A 15,708-nucleotide genomic window follows, 5' to 3' on the forward strand; every position below is an offset into this window, starting at 1 on the left:
CAGGAGCTTCCTGGAACCCGGGGCCCACGCTTTTTCCTCTGGGCCAGATTTGGGGATCGTGAGGAAAGGGGTGTCTGTCTTAGCTTCCACTGCTGATGGAGTCTGGGGCACAGTTCCTCATGGCCTGGCAGGATGGGTAAGGCAGTCCACTCCCTCCACCCCCCCCGCACCCACACCCACAGCAGAAGCCCCTGCCCCTACTCTTGCACCCACAGATGGACTCACCTACCAAACACACTCACTCCTGCCCCAGCGGGGTGGAACGGCCGTTGGTCGCGGCCCCTCATGCAGACAGAGGAGCCGAGGGAAAGGCGCGGAAAGTCAGCTCAGCCTGGTCCCTCAAGAAGGTGGGGCCGACGGCCCGCGGGGAGGCGGGGAGGCGGGGAGGCGGGGAGGCCGGGAGGCCGGGAGGCGGGGAGGCGGGGAGGCCGGGAGGCCGGGAGGCGGGGAGGCGGGGAGGGGGCGCAGCGCGAGGGTGCGCCTCGGTGCTTCCCGGCCCGAGCGTCTCACGTCGGGAGCAGCCCGGCAGGCTGTGGGTCCGCCCTCCGGCCCCCAGGGGGCGCAGAGCGCTCTGCCGCCCCGCCTTCCCGCCCCCGCGGCCAGGAGGCGGCGCCCCCGCACGCCAGCCGGGCGGCTTTATCCACGCCGTCGAGGTCGCGGCGGTTCGGTACGTTCGAGGGCTTGAGATGCACGGCCTGCTGGACTTCTCAGTTCTCCGTGGCGCATTCCGCGGGTGCGAGTGCAGCTGGCCGGCGAGAGAGGTTCATGCGAGTCCCGGGCCGAGGGAAGGGCCCATGTGGGCCTTGGGCGTCCCGTGGGCACAGGCGTGTAAAGCGTGGTCGTGAGTGCGTGTGCGTGTACCAGGGTGTGGTCCCACCGAACACAAACCCGTGAGAACACGGTCGCGACATGGATAGAAGACAGACCCCTGATGTTCTCTCTTCTCCTTCCAGGTCTGCTCTTCTTTTGCGGGTTCATCAAGCTTGGCGCCTCCTACAGCTCGTGCATTTTGCCTGTGTTGCCGGCAGAGGCCTACCCAGCCATCTTGATCCAGCTTCTGCTTGAGCTGGGGCCTCAGCTCACACTGAGGGCCCAGCCCCTCTCCCACTAGGCCCTGAGCAGTCCCAGTCTTAGGGAGGGATCGATGGAACGGCCCCTGGAGGATGGGGATGAATCCCCAGGCTCCCAGGGCCATGCCACCGACTGGAGGTTTGCTGTGTGCAGCTTCAGGGATGCCTGGGATGAGGAGGTTAAGAACCCCAGCCCCCCAAAACCACCAACAGGGGCAACCCAAGCGGCAGGGCTAAAAGACTGTCCCCTGCCCAGGGAGGTTCAGTCACCCCCAGAACTGGTGGCTGCAGATGGGTCAGGGGACAGCTGGAAGGGCACATTAGGAGGTTCCTCAGTCCAGTCAGAGGTCCCAGCCCCTTCTGGAGTGAAGAACCCCTTATGTCCCAGGTCCTCCCACCCCACCCTGACACAGAGTGGGAGTGACAGCCAAAGGGGAGACTTGGTAGGGGACCCAGTTTCAGACAGGGTAGTGCCCGATGGCCTGTGCTCTGGGGAATTGGACAACAGCCCTTTGGACCTTGGAGCCCCTTTATCAGAGACAGCATCAGAACTGCCAGAATCAGGTAAGGGTTGCTGGACCAGAGAAGTCTGGGAAGGGAATAGAGTTGCCTGAAAAAGGGCATCGAGACTTGGGGAAGACCCTGACCCAAGTCAAAGCCCAGGTTCCTGGAGGGACCATGGGTAGGTGGCCCAGTGCAGTCCCAAACCATTTTTCTTCCAAAGATCCCAGTGGATCCAGCCTTCTCAAGCCTACTGAATGCCTTCTGGCTCAAGACCTCTCCTTGGAGCTGCTTGCCAGTGGCATGGCCACCCTGCCAGGTAGCGGGGAAGGGCTAAGGGCAGTAGAGCAGGGTACCCCAGCTGGGTAGGTGTTCATTGCCTTCTGCCTACAGGGACTCGGGACGCAAAAGGCCGGGCAGTGCTGCTTCTGGGTACCCACAGCCCTGCGTGGCTTCACCCGAAGTGCAGCAGTCATGAGCTTCTCCGCCTCCTGCTCTACCTGCGAAACATCCCTAGGTGGGGACAGGGGTTTGGGAGATGAAGCCTGGGCCAGGAGGGGTCAGGGCTTGGAATTTGATTCAGAACTGAAACCTATACTTGCTAGGCCCCAAGTACAGGCCCTAGGACTGACGGTGCTAGTGGATGCCCGAATTTGCTCCCCGAGCTTTTCCCTCTTCTGGGGACTCAGCCAACTGGAGGTGAGTACAGTACATAGCCCTCCTCCTCCATTTTGTGGGAGCAGGGTTGAGCTCAGATCTCTTACAGGAAGCAGCCCCAGGATCAGTCCACCAGGTACTGCTATTGGGAGAAATGGCAGAAGAGGTTCCTTGTGGGCTGCAGGTACTGAAGCAAGTTGGCTAGGGGAGGGGTAGGTTTCCTACCCAGTCCTGGGTCACAGCACCTTCTTCTCCTGCAGCTAGAACTGCTCCCCTCTCATCAGAGCCTGCTGACCCACATCCCCACTGCAGAACTGCCTGCTTCATTGGGTGGGGACCTGCCTTACTGTCATCAGGCCTGGCTGGACTTCCGGATGGTCAGTGCCTGGCTGGGGCATAGGGGTGGGTATGTAAGCAAGCTGGACCAGCAGAGGAGTTTCTCCTGGGCGGGGATGAGCAGGGCAAAGCTCTTTACAGTGCCCGGAATCCAGGATGTCTGGGGTCAGCACTGAGCACCACTTGGGTCATACCTGCCCTCTGCTCACAGCGTCTTGAAGCCCTACTGAAGAGCTGCCAGGTGGTTTGTGCCCTGCTCCAGGGTGCCATTGAGAGCATGAAGGCTATACCCCAGCCCATGGAGTCTGGGGTGAGTGTCTTTTTTTGATGCCTCAGTGACTATTTCCTGTCTCTGTCCTCCTTTCTCTTGCTCTCCTCCACTGATTGTTTTTCTCAACCTCAGGAAGTCAGCCAGCTACTACGGCAGGCACGGGTCCTGATGCAGCAGGTGCTCGACTCACCACGGCTGGCATGGCTACAATGCCAGGGGGGCTTGGAGCTGGTATGGCTGAAGCAGGTGGCCCCAGAAGTGACCCTGAGCCCAGACTACAGGTAGGTGAAAGCCCAGTCCCTAGATCTCTCCCCGGCCATGGATTCAGCTGTCTGGCTAAAAGCCAGCCAGGATTTTCCTGAAGGTCCCAGAACAGGGTGGAGTGGAGCAAGGTAACTAGCAGAGCCCTAGGACTGTGTACCCCGAACCAGGCCAGCAGTGGATGAGGTTGATGAGCTGTATGGCCGTGTGGATGGACTACTGCATCAACTGACCTTGCAGAGCAACCGGCGAGTACAAGCGCTGGAGTTGGTACAAATGCTGGAGGCCCAGGAGGGCATACTGCACCAGGTAGGAAATCCTGCCCAGGACCTGCCTCATCCCTGATCTCAAGCCTGACCCCCACCCCATAGCAGATTTCCTTACCTTTTCCTCCAGACTGAAGTATGGCTGCAGGAGGTGGGCTGGCCTGCACTGGAGGAGGCGGGGGATCCCTCTCTGGACATGGTGCTCCAGGGCCAAGGCCCTTTTCAGGAGCTGGACTGGGCAGCCCAGGTGAGTTTGATCATTTATTCATTCTGCAGGTGTTGGGGTACTGTGCCAGGGACTAGGAATGCAGAGGGGTTGAAAGCATATCCATTTCTTGCTCTCTGGGAACTTGCAGTAGTGGAGGAGAACAGTTGTAATCAAGGGTTTGCAGTCATAGATTTTGAGTTTGCAAACGAGGCAAGCACTCTGAAAAGAAGCAATGAAGATGATTCTGCTGGAGTGTGTAGCAAAATCTGACCAAGCAGGGATATTGGGGCAGGCTAACTTTAGAAAGTGATTTTTGAGTTGAGAGCTGAAGGATAGGTAGGGGTCAACCAGGCAGAAGAGGGTTCAGGATGGGGGCATTCCAGCTGAGCAAACAGTATGGGCAAAGGTCCTGTGGCAGGAGGGAGTGGGCTGTGCCTGAGGAATCATAAAAAGGCCAGTAAGGTTGAAGTACAGAATAGAAGGGAGAGGGAGAATGGAGTGAGGTGATGCTGGAAAAATGATCACTGGCCAGATCACTGGGCCTATGGGCTCTGGGAGGGAAGTTTGTATCCTAAAACAGTGGGAAGTTTAAGCAGGAAGGCGACAGAGGGGGTTTGAAGTGAGCTGATGGGGAGGTGGATAAGCACTGTGAAGAGAGGCAGTCCTTCCAGTAAGCTGCTCTGGGGAAGAGAGAGGGGGGAATGGTTGGGGATGGAGAGTGGAGGTGGAGGGAAGTTCTTCAAACACAGGAGAACCTTGATGTCCCCAGGAGCAGGTCAGGCGAGGGGAGAAGCTTCTGCAGCCACTGGCTGGCTGGGAGGCAGCCGATCTGGGCCCCTTTGGGGCCCACTTTCTGGCCCTGCAAGCCCAGCTGACTGAATTCTCTAGGGCTTTGGCCCAGCGGCGGCAGAGGCTGGCAGATGCTGAGAGGCTGTTGGAGCTCTTCAAACAGGTGTGCAAGGGGTCCCTGTCCCTGGCTGCCCCACTCTTCCACCTCAGCCTGAGTCCTTCATGGTTGTCTTGCCTGTTCTCTTTCCTTGCCTTCAGTGTGACTTCCAAATCCAGCTACTTGGCATGGAACCTGGGTCCAGCATCCTGTGGGAGTGGGAAGTGGGTAGAGTTGGAGAAGGCTCAGTGGTCTGGAGTATTCCTCTGAAGTCCCTGTTTGGCCTTGGTATTGCAGGCCTCATCATGGGCTGAGGAGGGTCAGCGGGTGTTGGCAGAGCTGGCACTGGAGCCCCCAGGGGTCATACTGCAGCAGCTACAGCTGCACTGGACCAAGCACCCTGATTTGCCTCCTACTCACTTCCGAAAGATGTGGGCTCTGGCCACAGGGCTGGGTTCAGAAAGCATCCGCCAAGAATGCCGCCGGGCCTGGGCGCAGTGTCAGGATACCTGGCTGGCCCTGGACCAGATGCTAGAGGCAGCACTGAAGCCACCACCTACGGGCAGCTTGGCTAGCTTATGTGTCAGTGGGGTCCCTGCTGTGCCTGCCACCCCTCCCCTGAGGAAGGCATACAGCTTTGATCAGAATCTGAGGCATAGCCTCAGTGAGCCTGCCCACCACTGCCACTATGCCACCGTGATCGCCACCCACCATGGACCAGAAGCTGGAGGTGGTGCCCTATCCAGGTCATCCTCCACTGTGCCTCTGCCAGGCAGCTCTGACCTCAGGAACCCCACCAGGTATAGGTAATGGGCAGGGCAGGGTGAGTAGTGGCAGGGTGGATGTCTTAGGTCCTGACTCCACCTATCTGGTAGGCTTCAGCTGGTGCTGGCAGAGATGGTGGCCACGGAGCAGGAGTACGTCCGTGCTCTTGACTATACCATAGAGAACTATTTCCCTGAGTTGGATCGCCCCGATGTGCCCCAGGGCCTCCGTGGCCAGCGTGCCCACCTCTTTGGCAACCTGGAGAAGCTGCGGGACTTCCACTGCCATTTCTTTCTGCGTGAGCTAGAGGCGTGCACCCGGCATCCGCCCCGCGTGGCCTACGCTTTCCTACGCCATGTAAGCCCCATGGGCCCCATGGCCCATAGCCCACAGCTGAATCTGTTACACTCAGTAAAGAGCTGTTGGGCACATGCTTAGTGCCCCCTTGTGCTGGGTACAGCTAGGAGCAAGACTGACCAGGTCCCTGCCCCCCTCAATTTAATAGTGGGATATAAAAGTAAAAAAAGGTAATTCCATATTATAGTTAGGGCTAGCAGAGAAAGAGTCAAGAGATGATGATTGTGTGGTGGTGGGACAGAGGCCCTCAGTTTCTAGAGAGCAATTAGAGGAGTCCTTTTTGAGGAGGGAACACAGAAACTGGAGTAAGCATTCCATCACAAGGAACAGCAAGTACAAAGCCCTTTGGCAGGAAAGAGAGGGACAGTGGTCAAGGAAGAGACAGGTCATCGTGGCTTAGTGTAGTGAGCAGGGAAGTCGTCAAGGTGAGGTGAGATCGGAGAGCTAGTTTCAGGATGAGGGAAGCTGGGGCTACTTCCCAGAGGGCCTGTGGCCAAGCCCTGCTCTGTACAGTGCCCATTTTTGCGCTTGCCCCTCATCTGAAGCAGTGCAGATGGGATCCAGGGATATTCCCTTGGGAGCCATCCGAGTGCATTTTGGATCCCTCACATTGACAGTGGTCAGGCCCAGGGGTCCAGCCTTGGGGAGCTGATCCCCCTCAGACCCGGACTGAGTCATGTGTCCCCACAGAGGGTGCAGTTTGGGATGTATGCGCTATACAGCAAGAACAAGCCTCTCTCAGATGCCCTGATGACCAGCTATGGCCATGCCTTCTTCAAGGTGGGCAGACCAGCAACTGGAATGGATTGGGGTGGTGGGCAGTTACCTGAAGCCTCTTGAAGACTTCCTTCCCACCTGGCAGGACAAGCAGCAAGCCTTAGGGGACCACCTAGACTTGGCTTCTTACCTGCTAAAGCCCATTCAGCGCATGAGCAAGTATGCACTATTGCTGCAGGAGTTGGCGCGGGCCTGTGGGGGTCCTGTGCAGGAGCAGAATGCCTTGCAGGCTGCCCAGAGCCTTGTGCGCTTCCAGCTGCAACATGGCAACGACCTGCTAGCCATGGACGCCATCCAGGGCTGTGATGTGAGTCATCCAGGTCTGGTGGGCATGTACAGTGGATATGGAGGGAGGGGGCAGAAGAGGCAGGCACCCACTGGACCCCTATTTGGCAGGTTAACCTCAAGGAGCAGGGGCAGTTGGTGCGACAGGATGAGTTCGTGGTACGCACTGGGCGCCACAAGTCCCTGCGCCGTGTCTTCCTCTTCGAGGAACTGCTCCTCTTTAGCAAGCCTCGCCGGGGCTCTGCGGGTGTTGACACCTTCTCCTACAAGCGCTCCTTTAAGGTAGGCCCACCCAACTATCTCCCATCCCTGCTCACCTAGAAGCCTCACCACGCCCCTCTCCCCTGGCATACAGATGGCAGACCTTGGCCTCACTGAAAGCTGTGGGGACAGCAACCTGCGCTTTGAGATCTGGTTCCGCCGTCGCAAGGCCAGGGACACCTTTGTGCTGCAGGCTGCCAGCTTGGCCACCAAGCAGGCCTGGACGGCTGACATCTCCCGCCTGCTCTGGAGGCAGGCTGTCCACAACAAGGGTGAGCCCCGCCCCCTCTTTCACCCCACTCTCCCAGGAGGGCTTACGTTGCCCCACAGAGGCCCAAGGAGGGCCTAGGGATCTGGAAAAGCTTCGGAAGGCATCTCCAGGGGACGTGGCGGGAAGAGACCCAGCAGCACCAGACAGGGCAGGGGAAAGAACTTCAAAGTCAGGCAGTCCTACCTTCACGTTCACTCATTTTGGGGGCAGTAGTCACCTCTGTATCAGGGGCCTCATCTTTAAAAAGGGAATTATGGCACCTGCCCTTTGGGATTGTTGGGAGGAAAGTGCCTGGCACCAGAAGGACTCAGCACACAGGGTGGTTCATCTGTAGGATGTGGGTGTACAGAAAGATTTATTTAAAGGGGGATGTAGAGACTCAAGGGCAAGGCTGGTTCTACGTGGGGATCGGGGGGTGCTTATGCCTCTTCTCCACCCAGAGGTCCGCATAGCTGAGATGTTGTCCATGGGTGTGGGGAGCAAGACCTTCCAGGACATCGCCCCCAATGAGGAAGCTATCAGCGACCGCACTGTCAACTACATCCTAAAGTGCCGAGGTAGCAGGCAGGCTCCAAGGGTTGGGGGTGAAGAAAGCTGCATGGGAGGCAATATGGGCCTCTCTCAGCCCTGGCCTGAGCTCCCCTTGGGACCTTGGGTCAGGCTAGACACTGGCCTGTCCCAGTTAGACCCTCCTTTTTGTGCAGAAGTTCGCTCTCGGGCTTCCATCGCTGTGGCCCCGTTTGACTATGACAGCCCCTACCTGGGATCCACAAGCTCCCTTCCTGGAGACCCTGCCTCTTGCTCTGTACTGGGGTCCCTCAACCTGCATCTGTACAGAGACCCAGCTCTCCTGGGTCTTCGCTGGCCCCTATATCCCACAAGCTTCACAGAAGAGGCAGCACTGGAGACTGAAGCAGAACTGGGTAGCCAGCCCTCTTTGAGTACGTCTGGGCTTAGATAAGGGCAGAAAGGCATGGCCTGGGGTCTGGGTCTACACCACTGACAGCTCATTCTCTCTTTAGCTCTCGAGGAGTCTGAGGTCTCATCCCAGTGCCCCTCAGCCAGTGGCTCCAGTGGCTCCGACAGCAGCTGTGTATCAGGGCAGGCGCTGGGCAGGGGCCTTGAGGACTTATCCTATGTGAGTACCATTTTGCCCTAAACTTGCCAGCCCAGCCTGGGTCTCTGGCTGCTTTTACTTGGGGGTGGGTGGGCCAGTGCCATTCCCCAGACCCTAAACCATGGAAACAGGTGTTCATGCCTTGCCTGGCACCACAGGTCTGACCTGGGCTTGAAGGTGGACAGTGGATACAGCAGTGGGGGCTCCAAGGAATATCACTTCTCTCTGGATCTGCTGTGACCAGGGTGCAGCCAGCATCTGAGCCATCCCCGGCCTGCATGGGCAGCCCTGTTAACCACCCTTTCTGATGCCTGTGCCCTTGGATTGACTGGCAGGGGCCTTCACCCCAGGAATCTGGCTGCAGAATCTGTATCATCCTGATCCTGGGCTCCTGGCCCAAGTGCCCGTCTCCTGTTCCTCTCTCCAGCCTCCACCCCAGTTGTGGGTTAAGTTTAGGCTAAGCAGAGGGTGGGTGTTTCATGCTCTAGGCTGGCGTGAACTCTGTGGCTCCTGGCAGTGACTGGGCTGCCCCTGTCCCTCAGGAGAAACACAGTTAGGTTCCTAGCAGCTCGTTCCCAGCTTCTGGCCTTACAGCCAAGCTCCCCAGACTTAGGGGTAAGTCTAACCCTATTGGGCCCTTACCCTTGTCTTCCCTGGCTCCCCAAGCCCAGCCCCTTCTCTTCTGGGTTAGTTTGGTTCTTTTGATTCAATGCCTTTTGAGTAACTTTCAATTATAGTTGTCTGAAATTATTTCACTGGCTGTTAGACTGGTGTTTCAGAGAGGAAGTCCAGACCTTTGGCTCATGGTTTATTCTTTTATTTGTTAATAATGAAAAATACGCTGGGTATACCTTTGGGCCGTCCCATGCATTTGGGGGACATCACAGTTAGAATGAACCTTGGTGGGTGGGAGTATGTGGAGGTGGCATCTCTGGACACTCTAGCCCTCTTGTAAGTACTTGGCCAGGATTGAGTAGGAGACAGATTTAGACAGGCCCTTCTGGATAAGGAGGTCCACACAGCGGCCATATTTCCTGGCAAAAGGCAGTGTGAGCTGGAAGGAAAGGCCTGTCTTACCACTGATTTCCTGGCCAGTTGCCTCCTAGCTCAGTGGGGACACGGGTGCTTACATCTGGGCAGAGGTGGGGCAAGCTCAGTTGTTGAGGACCTTTGAAGCTGTCAGTCTTACTTCTGCCCAAAGACACCTCACAGGACTGTGGCTAGGAGTGGCTACTAGGGAACCGGTCAGAAGAACCAGAGGGGTAAAAATGTATGTTTCCTGTCACTGGTTTTCTACTTTCCAACTGTAGATGTTAACTTTCACCTTGACAATCAGCATGGTGAGATGTTGGAATGCCGAATTAATGAGAAAGTAGCTAAATCATTCCCCCCTACAGTGTTAATAATTTTAAACCCTAAAATTATTCTAAGGAATCAATTCCAAAACAACTTTGTTATTCCTCTGTCCTTGTCCTTTTCTTTGCAAAAAAAAAAAAAGCTTTAAGCGGCTTAAATGTTGAAAGGAATTTACAATAAAAAGTGGTGGTACAGGCAAAGTTGATACCACTGGTTGAAAAGGTCTGAATCTTAATCATTTCTCTGATTTTAGCACCCCAAAAGCTTGTGCTCATATGGTCTGCCTCCCCCAGTGTGTCCAAGAGTTGTTAATGATGAAGGCAGATTTGGTTCATTGGAGGAAAACTATAAAAACCTGTGATTAGAATACTCATTTTTAACTAGTCTGGACTGGTTAATTTTAGCCCTTGCATTTCCCTCCCCAGGATGGGAAATAGCAGCCTGGCTTCCTGTCTACCCTTCTGGGCAGCAATGGCCTGGCCCTCATGCAGCAAGATACGGGGTCCATCAAGGCATCCATAGGTCCCTGTATCTCACTGCCCTTCCCAGAGGGGTGAGTGGCTCTTACCTCTACCCAGCTGTATAGGCGTTCCTGGGTGTGCCGATCATCCTTGAAGCCAGTGATAGCCAGCAAATCCATCACAAACTGCTTGGGGTTTATGTGTAGGGTCTGCCAGGAAAGCCCACAGTCAGGCAGGCCAGGGACAGCCTTTAGAGTGGGATGCAGAGCAGGAGCTTCCCTGAGTTTGTAGGATTTTTAGGAGCCCCAGGGATGGGCGACACTGTCGGTCACTCCAAATCTGCCTCTTGGCCAGGCTTGGTCCAGATGAAGGTGTCCTGCCTTTCTGTCCCTGGCCTTCCTGCCTCCCCTCTGCCTCTGATCTATTCAGTTATCCCTTCTTGGTTTGTTTCCTCTTGCCTTGCAGCATGCATTATGGGGGCAGGGGGCAAGGTGGAGAAGGTACAGGGTGCCCCAGGGCTTGTGGCCTGTCACACATACCCACAGCCGATTGGCCAGGGAGACCACCTTGGCTGTGATGGCTTTGGGGTCCTTTTGCCTGATGGAATCCAGGATGATGTCTGTCAGGAAGCGGTGACATTTCTGCGCGTAAAACATCTCTTCCCATGACAGAGAGAAACTCAGGAAAGTTACTTCTGTGGAAGGAGGGAGCAGATGTGTCCACATTTGCCCATAGCTAGGGCTTCAGAGACAGCCTAAGAGGTGCAGGGCTCCCAAGGGGAGCCCTCCCCGTGAAGTGTCCTGGGTGGGGGCTCAGTCAGCTCCCCAGGGAGCCAAGCAGGGCTCCAAAGCCTCACCTCGGGGCTGGGTGCTGGCTGTGGATGGTGTGTGCCGGAGGTTGTCTATCTGTGTGGTGTACACGATGCTGTCCTCAAAAAACATGCAGGAGCCATCACTGCCTATCACGGGGGGGTGGGTCACTTTGAGGATGACCCCTGTACGGTCTACTTCACTGGCCTCAGGCAGAGGCTCCTCAGGGGTGGGGCTTTCTGTGAAAACAACATTGTGGGGAGGGTAGTGTCCTTCTTAAACCACATCAGAGCCCAAGCAGGGAGGAGGTCTCTGGTGACAGACCAATATAGTCTGTCACCCCATCCTCCAGCTGCTACTGCCTCCCGCATCTCAGAAATGCCACCCTGAGCTAACCTCTCCCTTCTTCAGTGCCCTGGAATCATTACAAACCAAATCCAAAATTTCAGAACTCTAAGGAGCTCTCCAAATTCCTCTGTGGAACCAACAACGGTATCAAACAGGACAGGTGATAACCCAGCTGGAAAGTGGAAATCTGTTTTTGTAAAATGAGATGAACTTTCTGGGAGAGTCTTGACCCCATGTACCCCTGAAGAGTACACTTGATAGACCAACTGGGGTTCACATGCAGGGGGTTCCAAGAACAACCCTCTAGGCAGGGCCTGAGGCCCAGGAGGGAAAGCAACCGAACACTGTAGGAAGGGCTCTGAGAAGCAGAGAAAGCAGTTTTCCTGGCTGCCTCAGCCCATTTTCCTGGATTGTCTCCTCACCTTCCCACCACAAGCACATCTCTCCAGTTCAGTACTCATCAACTTCCTGTCTTCTTGGATATCACTACCTGGATGTCCCATGGCACTTGAGATTCAATGTGTCCTCTTCCCCAGGTATTGCACATCTTGTTAACCCCACCTCCATAACGACCCCGTCTTCTTTGCAGTCACCCAAGCTGGAAACCTGGCCCCCTCCTTGCCCACATCTCTCCCTGCTTCCCTCCAATTGTCCAAGTCTGATTCACCTATAATGAACTTAACTGCTTCTGACATTTTCCTTCCTCCTGCTGCATTTTTTTCCTGCTCCTGTAGCAAGCTTTCTAAAATATTCACCGTGTTAAGAATCTTTTGGGTAACTTCCCACTCCCCTTAGAATCAGGACAAAGTGCATGTCCTGAACTTGGCTCACAAAACCTATTCTTGTCTCCTATCACTTCTCCAAGTGAAGTTTGGCCCCCACCTAGACCAGTGACCTGTATTTCCACAAACACCCTATGCTTTTTCTTCCCTCCCCCTGCTGACTCCCCAGCCTCCACCCTCCTCTGAGCTCCCACCACTTCCTGGGCACCCCTTCCTAGAGCACACATGGCTTCACCTTATCATTATTCTTGGCCCCTCAAGCTGTGCTAGTATGCCTGTCATTTCTGTGTCTGCTACCTGGCACAGAGCTGACATTGGTGAGTGGAAGGTTTTAGTTTCTGCTGTGTCACTGACTGTGATCTTGGCCAAGGAGTTTGTAGATGAGGCTTGAGACAAGCAGGGAATTGGACTCACCTCTCTCCTTTGGCCTCTGCTTCCCCCAGTCCTTCAGGGTGGCAGCTCTTTTTATGGGGATATGTGGCTTAAAGGTGGGCTCTGGCCCCTTGTCTTTGGCTCCAGCACCAGCCCCTGCCTGGAGAACTGGGCCCGTCTCTGAGGTTGTGGAATGAACTTTCCAGGCAGTTGAGGTGCTGGGCTGGGAAGCAGCCTCATTTCCCGAGGGGAGCTGCAGGGCAGCCTCCTCCAAGGAGCTCTTTCGGGGTGCTGACAATGGCTGGAATTCCCACTGTTTGCAATTGACCATGTCCCACTCCCTCACCAGGGAGATAAGTTTTTGCATGGGGGTGACAGAAGGGTCTTTGGTTTCAGATTTCTGTGTGAGGTTGATTGTGGTACACTTCTTCTTGGGGGGGCTCTCAGGATGGACCCCCCAGTGTCTGGGGTTGGCACAGAGGCCAGGGCAGTGTGAGTATGTGCTGGGGTTGCCCGTCCTTTTGGCACCTCGGCACAGTGATACTTGGATGGTCCGGGTATAATGCTCAGCTTCCTCCATCTGGTTGGACCTGGTCAAGGTCCCTTTGGCCTTGTTCCAAGGAGTCCTGTCATTGCAGTCTTGGAATTCCACAGGCATGCAGGCTGTGGTCTGGGTGGGGAGGGAAGCAGCTCTGAGCATGTTGCACTTCCACCTTGAAGCCCAGCCCAAGATCTAATAAGCTGGGCCTCCAAGGCTGCACTTGCTCACCCAGAGCAATCCCATCCACACATGGGATCATCTGGGCTTTGCTCAGTCTGAATGGGGGCAGCGCTGGCCAAGGAGCCTCTCCCACACCAATGGGAGATATTATCAGCACCTCAGGTCATGAGCGGGCAAGACTTCCCTATGCCTCCTTCAAGGTTCAGAAACCAGTTTCTGATTTGGCTCCCCCTTGGCCCTGTGGTGGTGATCTCCGAGGGCAACACCAAACCACAAAAGGCTGGGACTTACTTCTTTGGGGTCTCTGCCAAACTCTACCAGTGACCCTTGCCCTTCTGTCACCACATGCAGCCTCCTGATGGGAAAAGCTTCTTCTTTTTCAGATTCTTTTTCCTGGGTCCATGACCTGCAGAACCCAAGAGGGTTTAGTTAGTAAGCAGAAGCTTCCACCAGCCCATTGGCCAGTTGGACAGGTCAGCCTTTTGGCTGAGCACTAACACTAGATAGCTGGGGAGAGGGACTTTGAAGGGTATTGCATAGGGCACTGGCCAATCCTGGGCCTGTTTTACCCACTCAACCCCAAGGACAAAAGGTCCTGCTGGGAGGTGGGATTTAGAACATGATTCCCAAGAGAAAGAAAAAGCACCAGACTCCACAATATGGTGTCTTGGGTGAGACACCACTTACTTGTATGCCTCACATTGGGCAAGGGCTTCTGAGAGTGATGGAATATGGTATTCCTCTACCTCCTGGCAGAAGAGGGGCCATTCCCTGCAAACAAGATGCCAGACTGGGCAGGTTGGGGTGTGAGTGTGGGTGTGGGCTTCAACCCCAGAGCTGCCATCTTTAATATCAGTTTACATATTGGAAATAATATAACTTCTTCCCTGAAGGCTGCAAACTCAGGTTTCCTTGTACTGCAGAGAGATGGGATTAGCATCAATGATTTCATCAGATAATATCCTTGCTTCACTTACTTAAATTCAGATGGTAAAAAGAGTTTTCCAAGTCTCAGGAAGTTGAGAATGTGTCGGAACATTTGGCCATCCCCATAGATCAGCAGGGTCTGTCCATACGTGATCCAGTATACTCTCTGAGTGTTTGACAGCAGTTCTGGATGCTGGAAGGAGTAGGATACCAGACTCAACCCAAAGGGCTCTCGAGAAAGGGGCAAGTCAGTCTTCTCTGTCTTCATTTCCCCAACCATGCTAGAACAGAAAGCCTTTGGGGTTCCCATCTCCCTGTTTTGTTGACCACAGGAGCCATAGTGGGGAGCATGGAATCTAGAGAGAAGCATATCACCTCTGCTTCAAGTTTCGCTGTTTCACCCTCTCAAAGCATTTTGAACACACCTCCTCACACCGCCCCTGCCACCTACTGACTTGCTCCAGGCTCCTCAGACCTGGCTTTGCCACCATGCTTTCATTCCATTTCTGCTCGTATGAAGGTCCCCATTCTAAGCAGGTATTGGAGGCCATGTGAAGATCAGATGACAGGTGCCAAAGCAGCTCAGCCAGGAAAGCCAAAGTGAGAGGAGGGCAGCCTGGGACTAGCAGTACCTTCAGTAGGGTCTGCAGGGTAGTTGCATACCAGTGGCTTCCAACATAAACTTTGACGATCTGTTGTGGGGAATACACTGTGATTTCTGCCGCCCATTCCTCATCTATGGAAACCAATGAGAAGGAACATGTCACGCAGTCAGAAGGCGAAATTAGGTTGGACATTTAGGCCAGTAATATAGCAAAAGACTCAATATCTTCATCAGTCATAAGTGTGTTATTTACTCTGAGAAGCAGCAGAAATCTCTGATACTAATCTCTGCTGTTCATTATAGGTTTCCTGGGTGGTGAGGTGAGCTTAGAATAGCAGTTGAGGGGTCAGCTGGTAGCTTTGGGGGCAGAGAAGGCAAGCCCTCTGGTATCTCACCTCCAAGAGCTCTGCTTCTCTTCACCTGACCCACCTCTCAAGAAAGCTGAGCTGATGTTCCTGTCCACCTACACTGCCAGCTGCCTCTGGTTGATGGCTGCATGTGTCCTGGGTGTGTTAACTTTTCATGTGGCCATTCAGACTACAGTTAGGTTTGCTTTTGCACATGGTCCGGTTAATGTCATAGAACTACCTCTCATCAATCAGTCACCTCTATAGAGACCAAGCCTCAGTGAATGCTGGAGAATGGGGGCTTTATTCATTACTTCAGGAAGACGAACCTTAACCATTTCCTAAGGTTGACTATATATTTAGGTTTACTTCTGATGTTTGAGGATCAGTTTCTAATGAGCTTTGTTGATATAAATGTAATGGTATAAAGAGATATAACAAAGGGTATATAGCTAAGAGATGTGAGTTATAACTGATACATAAAATCAAGAGATAAGGTGGATATGGTTCAGCTGTGAGGTCCATAAAGAAAGCGATGTACCCCCAGGGTCTAACTCCTGTCCTGGAATATGGTAGGTACTCAGTAAATATTGAATGTTGCTGAATAGTAATATAGCTTGGATTTGACTTAAAAAGAGGTTATGGGCAGCTGGTGAAAACAGCACTGGCTTTGGATTCAGATTCTAGCCATA

At 54.5% G+C, this 15,708-nt stretch overlaps 2 protein-coding genes across 9 annotated transcripts in view; one reads left to right on the forward strand and one right to left on the reverse strand.

Annotated features, from left to right (window-relative positions):
* The first annotated feature begins 278 nt into the window (after window positions 1-278).
* On the forward strand, window positions 279-9,039 carry PLEKHG4 (pleckstrin homology and RhoGEF domain containing G4). Of its 3 annotated transcripts, none has more exons than XM_077132696.1 (22): window positions 279-347; window positions 954-1,634; window positions 1,795-1,890; window positions 1,965-2,088; window positions 2,177-2,270; window positions 2,338-2,412; window positions 2,489-2,605; window positions 2,776-2,874; window positions 2,968-3,116; window positions 3,267-3,405; window positions 3,493-3,609; window positions 4,340-4,522; window positions 4,754-5,256; window positions 5,332-5,578; window positions 6,269-6,358; window positions 6,441-6,662; window positions 6,752-6,922; window positions 6,996-7,173; window positions 7,613-7,729; window positions 7,877-8,113; window positions 8,195-8,310; window positions 8,448-9,039. In XM_077132696.1, exons 2-22 carry the CDS (start codon window positions 1,145-1,147, stop codon window positions 8,451-8,453), a joined length of 3,570 nt encoding a protein of 1,189 aa, XP_076988811.1. In that variant the 5' UTR covers window positions 279-347; window positions 954-1,144; the 3' UTR covers window positions 8,454-9,039. The 3 variants fall into 3 exon arrangements, with proteins under 3 accessions (XP_076988811.1, XP_076988810.1, XP_076988809.1); XM_077132695.1 differs by lacking the exon at window positions 279-347 and adding an exon at window positions 574-667; XM_077132694.1 differs by lacking the exon at window positions 279-347 and adding an exon at window positions 612-761.
* A 51-nt stretch (window positions 9,040-9,090) lies between these two features.
* The window catches only part of KCTD19 (potassium channel tetramerization domain containing 19), a 37,894-nt gene continuing 31,276 nt past the window's right edge, over window positions 9,091-15,708 (reverse strand). For 3 of the 6 annotated variants that reach the window (XM_077132701.1, XM_077132704.1, XM_077132703.1), the window contains exons 8-16: window positions 14,698-14,801; window positions 14,116-14,258; window positions 13,826-13,909; window positions 13,430-13,544; window positions 12,460-13,087; window positions 10,963-11,154; window positions 10,646-10,800; window positions 10,214-10,354; window positions 9,091-9,343 (exon numbers count right to left, since the gene is read on the reverse strand). In XM_077132701.1, the coding sequence (XP_076988816.1) occupies window positions 9,230-9,343; window positions 10,214-10,354; window positions 10,646-10,800; window positions 10,963-11,154; window positions 12,460-13,087; window positions 13,430-13,544; window positions 13,826-13,909; window positions 14,116-14,258; window positions 14,698-14,801 (1,676 nt within the window). In that variant the 3' untranslated portion in view covers window positions 9,091-9,229. The remainder of the gene's footprint in view (window positions 9,344-10,213; window positions 10,355-10,645; window positions 10,801-10,962; window positions 11,155-12,459; window positions 13,088-13,429; window positions 13,545-13,825; window positions 13,910-14,115; window positions 14,259-14,697; window positions 14,802-15,708) is intronic. The other 3 variants (XM_077132705.1, XM_077132702.1, XM_077132706.1) reach the window with 3 other exon arrangements.

The sequence above is a fragment of the Tamandua tetradactyla genome, chromosome 16, assembly GCF_023851605.1.
Source record: "Tamandua tetradactyla isolate mTamTet1 chromosome 16, mTamTet1.pri, whole genome shotgun sequence".
NCBI lineage: Eukaryota > Metazoa > Chordata > Mammalia > Pilosa > Myrmecophagidae > Tamandua > Tamandua tetradactyla.